General features: G+C 58.7%; 1 protein-coding gene across 1 annotated transcript; it reads right to left on the reverse strand.

Annotated features, from left to right (window-relative positions):
* Nucleotides 1–311: 311 nt before the first annotated feature.
* HES1 (hes family bHLH transcription factor 1) lies at nt 312–2,791 on the reverse strand. The gene is made up of 4 exons (XM_058556099.1): nt 2,438–2,791; nt 2,216–2,311; nt 1,879–1,966; nt 312–1,235 (listed from the first exon to the last, which is right to left on the reverse strand). The coding sequence occupies exons 1-4, from the start codon at nt 2,543–2,545 to the stop codon at nt 685–687; spliced, it is 843 nt and encodes a 280-aa protein (XP_058412082.1). The 5' UTR covers nt 2,546–2,791; the 3' UTR covers nt 312–684.
* Nucleotides 2,792–4,915: the final 2,124 nt, after the last annotated feature.

Genomic DNA, 4,915 nt, shown 5'->3' on the forward strand with positions numbered 1-4,915 from the left:
CCTTCAGCCTTCCTCAGAAGGAGTTAGTGTGAGAACCAGGACTGAATGACTTACCCAACTGCAACTAAAGAAAATTTTGAAATCCTTGAAGAGATGGACCACGAATTGATCAGGGAGCCATATCAGCTGGGTTCTTCCAAATTAAATGGAATTTAGTTCATGGTGGGTTGGTAAAAGGTTTGATGGATTTTAAAAAACGTTTTTTTGATAACAAAAGAGCCAATTCCTGAATTCTCAGATTGCATGTGATTTGAATTCTGCCAAGAGCCTTTTCTTTACATAATCTGAAATAATCAGTTCTAAGACATAAAAGCCGTCCATCTCTTTTCTTTTATTATATTTTCTCAAATAAACTTCCCAAAAGGAAGATATTTTAAGAGCATTTTCAAACATCTTTGGCATCACATAAAAAAGAAATCTCGTGTAAAAAACGAAATGTCATCTGAAGTTTTATCATACAAAGGCGCAATCCAATATGAACATATAAAATATATACAAATATAGTGCATGGTCAGTCACTTAATACAGCTCTCTACAAAACAGTAACTTTTTAGAAATTAAAAAACCCAAAATAACCACTTAATCACAAAAGTCCTCTTCTCTCCCAGCGTCCAAGTTCCTGTTTAGTGTCTTAAGGGGAGAGAGGTGGGTTGGGGAGTTCGGAGAATGGGTGGCCTGAGCCCCTCAGTTCCGCCACGGCCTCCACATGGAGTCCGCCGTGAGCGAGGGGCCGCTGGAAGGCGACACTGCGTTGGGGCCCACGGAGGTCCCGCTGTTGCTGGTGTAGACTGGGATGACCGGACCGCTGTGGGCGAAGGCCCCGTTGGGAATGAGGAAGGCAAACTGGCCGTCAGGAGCCGGCACCACCTGGAAGCCACCGAACACCTTAGCCGCCTCTCCAGCCGGGCTGCCCAGCTTGCAGGGCGCGCCGCCGGGAGGGGGCGCCGCGCCCCCGGGGATGGGCACGAGCGGAGGCGGCGGCGCGAACGGCGCGTGCTGCGGCCCGCCGGGTCCTGGTGGGGGCGGCGGCGGCGCCTGCAAGGCAGGGTGCGGCTGCCCGGGGTAGGTCATGGCGTTGATCTGGGTCATGCAGTTGGCCAGGTGGCCGAGCAGCCGGGTGCGCACCTCGGTGTTAACGCCCTCGCACGTGGACAGGAAGCGGGTCACCTCGTTCATGCACTCGCTGAAGCCGGCGCGGTACTTCCCCAGCACGCTCGGGTCTGTGCTTAGCGCGGCTGCGGGCCAGGAGGAGACAGACGGGTCATCGAACGGCCCTGGCCCCGAGGCCATCGCCTCCGCCCTGGGAGGTCCCCGAGGCAGCGCGCCTCCCTGACTACCGGCCCGCCGAACTGCCTGCGGCTAGGGGGTGTGGGTTTAGAAAAACCCTCCACGGCTCCGCACTAGCCTGGCGACCGAAGCCGAGACGCTCCCTTTCCATTCCCTGTCGCTCCAGCCCCAGATCTGCCCTTCGCCCCACGCGCGCGATGTGACCTTGGGTAATGCCCTTCCCCCCTTCCTCGCCATCTGAGCTTCATTTCCCCTTCGGTAGTAGGGGAGGAGGGAGTGCTAAACCAGATGACCCCTAGGCTCCACGCAGCTCAAAACTGCCACCGTTCTAAGTCCTTTCGCCCCCACCCGCTTCCCCACTGCCAAGCCGCCCGCCGCCCTCGCCGGTACAACCTCTCTCCCTCCCTTTCCGGAACAGTAACAACTTGGAGTTGTGGCTATAAATAAGCCCCAGACCGTGGGAACGCAAGAGTGAGCCAAGGCAGTAAAATGTAGCTGAATGCCTCTCACAACCACGGGCGGAAGTCTGGAAGAAATCACCGCGGGGCGAGAGGGACGCCCGCAGAGGGGGACGCGGCGAGCCGCCCTCACCCGTCATCTGCGCCCGCTGCAGGTTCCGGAGGTGCTTCACTGTCATTTCCAGAATGTCCGCCTTCTCCAGCTTGGAATGCCGCGAGCTCTGCGTAGAAGAGGAGGCAAGGGAGGAAAGTGAGAGCCCCGCCAGCGGCCTCGGAGTGCTGGGGGTCCCTCCCCCCGGCCGCGGCGCCAACATCCCCAGACCCGGGCGACAGGGGCCCGGCCCTCCCGCCTCAAAGAACGCAGTGCAGGCAGGGAAGATCCTGCCGGCAACGAGGTTTCATTCTTAGTACCTGAGAAATAGTATTTCATTTTTTTAATTAAAAAAAAAAAGGCAGCATTACCCACTTACATCTTTCTTAAGAGCATCCAAAATCAGTGTTTTCAGCTGACTCAGGCTTTCATTTATTCTTGCTCTTCGTCTTTTCTCCATGATAGGCTTTGATGACTGTAAAGAAATAAAAGAGCCCTGAGTTCCCGTGGGATCTGCCATTTCACCTCAGGCTTTTAAGGGAGAAAGGAGCCCCCAAACCCGACTTAATTTCTTGGGGCTGCAGACAGGCACTGCCCTTACCTTTCTGTGCTCAGATGCTGTCTTTGGCTTATCCGGTGTTGTGTTGACACTGGCTGGGGTAGCAGCCACCGGGGACGAGGAATTTTTCTCCATTATATCAGCTGGCATTTTCTCTCTCTCTCTTTTTTTTTAATCCCTAGAGAATTTTATTTTTGGAGTCCACACAAAAAAATTTGTTTATGTCCCTTTTATTTGAGACTTTCACAAAAGTACTGAGCAAGTGCTGAGGTTTTATTATAATATCTTATGGCTACTTGGTGATCGGTAGCGCTATTCCAGGACCAAGGAGAGAGGTAGACAGGGGATTCCGCTGTTATCAGCACCAGCTCCGGATCCTGTGTGATCCCCAGACCCTGGCGGCCTCTATATATATCTGGGACTGCACGCGAACGGCTCGTGTGAAACTTCCCAAACTTTCTTTCCCACAGTAACTTTCAGCCAATGGGAGGAGGAGACACGCGGCACCGCTCGTGGACCGCGCCCCCCCATTGGCCGCCAGGCACAAGGCCTGGCGGCCAATGGCGCGCGCCTGAGCCCGGGGCACCGGAGGCTACAACGTCAATCAAAAGGATTTTAACCCTTTGCTACTCGCCCTGCTGGGCTTTGCTTTAGAGAGGATTTTTACGCATTGGTTTTGCTCTAGTCTAGTTTATTTTGGGGAGTTGAGGGGGCTAAGGTCTTTGCTCTTTATTTACTTTCATATGTGTAATAGAGCTGCTTTGACACTAAGAAGTTCGTTTGAAATATATATATTTTTCAAAGGTTTAGAAGGACAAGGATAAAAGATTATACTTGCAGTGGTTAAAAGAAAAGGGAGGAACGTGTGCAAGAGTTTGAGTTACCGAAACATCTAAGTGATTTCCCGCTCAGACTCTATACATTGGGAGGGGGCGGGTGAAAATCGATCACGTAGAAAAAGGACAAAAAAAAAAAATTCCTTTTTGGATGCAGAAAAAGGAGAAAATGCCTTCCACCTTACATTTGCAGGTTTTTCAGAGTGAAGTGGTTTTTGATCCCCGCCTCTCCCCCTGTCCCCTCGCCTACCCCTCATTTCTCTTCTGGAGTTGGGGCCTTGGACCCCGCGCTTCCCCAGGAAACAATCAGAATAATTTCCAACTGGGCAGAAAGGAAATGGAATTTCAAATGAAAGATGAATAAGAGGGGCTTTGATGGCAATGCCTCAGGGATGCGCGCGCACCCTCGCCACCCTTTCCCTTTCTACCCGCAGGCTCTCGGTTCTGCTGCACGTTGCGGTGGCGGGCCAGGCAGCAGCCTCTCCCCTCCTTCTCGCCCCGCGGGCGGCCTGGGCAGCCTCGGCACCCAGCGCGCGCGGGCCCTTTAAGAGCTACACCAGCCGAGCTGCAGTTTGACATCAGCCGGCCGGCGAGGGCGCGCCTGGAGCCGGAGCACGTGCCAGGATGTTTTATTGCCGCCGCGGCTGCGGCCAGGCCGGGAGGATGTGTGTGTGCGTGCGTGTGTGAGTGTGTGTGCGCGCGCCCCGGGGGCAGGGAGGCGGGGGGCGGCGGCGGGCGGCGGAGCGCGGGGGCTGGTTCCTGGTCCCCGGGAGAAGCCAAGAAGGTAAATAGCAGCTGCTGTGCTCGAGCCTGGGAAAACCCCGCCCCCTGCGCCTGGCCGGGGCTCATTGGCGCGCGCTGCGTGTGGGGTGTGTGTGTGTGTCCGGGGCCCCCTCCTCCGGCCCCCGCCGGGCCAGGAATCCGAGGGGGCGGAGGGCTGGGAGCCGAGGCCCGGCGCTTACCCACCACCGCCTCCCTCTCGCCTCCCCCCGGCCAAGGTCAGCCCTTCCGGGCGGGGAGCGCACGCCCCAGGGTGGAGAGTGGGGAATTATTCCAGTGCCCACTCCACCCCTGATTTCGGGCTTGGGGTTTTAACTCGACCGAAAGCCTCACTAGCGACAGCCCAGGGGAAGGGGGGGGCCTTCTTGTTTGCTCCTTGCCCCGGCCCTCCCTCCCTCCTCCCGCGGGGCCCCCGGCGCCCGCCGCGGTCACGAGATGCCTGACCGCACTTAGGAAGCGGCCGGGTCAGCCTCCTGCCTCCGCTCGGCGGCTGCGGTTAAAGCGGCTTCGCGCCGCCCGCCCCGTCTCGGGGTCCAGGGCGGCCAGGCAGCTCCCCCGCGCTGCGCCCGGGAGGCCGCCGGCGGGCGGCCGGGAGGAGGCGGGCGGCGCGGGCGGCTGCGTGCTGCCGGCTGGCCGGGCCGCGCGCCGGGAGGAGCCGCCGCCGCCGCCGCCGGGTGCCACGTGGCGGGCGCCGGGCCGGGAGCGCCAGGGCTCTGGCGGCGGCCTCCCTGGGGGATTTGCCGCTCGGGGCGGGCGACGCGCACTGCCCCGGCCGGCCGGCCGCCGCCGCCTCCCGACCGCCCGCCCGCCTGTCCGGGTCGCCGGCCCCCGCGCCCCCACCCCCACCGCCCAAGAGCTCTGCGCGCTGCTGCTCGGGCGGCTCGGGGCAGCCCAGGAGCCGAGC

The sequence above is a fragment of the Diceros bicornis genome, chromosome 15, assembly GCF_020826845.1.
Source record: "Diceros bicornis minor isolate mBicDic1 chromosome 15, mDicBic1.mat.cur, whole genome shotgun sequence".
NCBI lineage: Eukaryota > Metazoa > Chordata > Mammalia > Perissodactyla > Rhinocerotidae > Diceros > Diceros bicornis.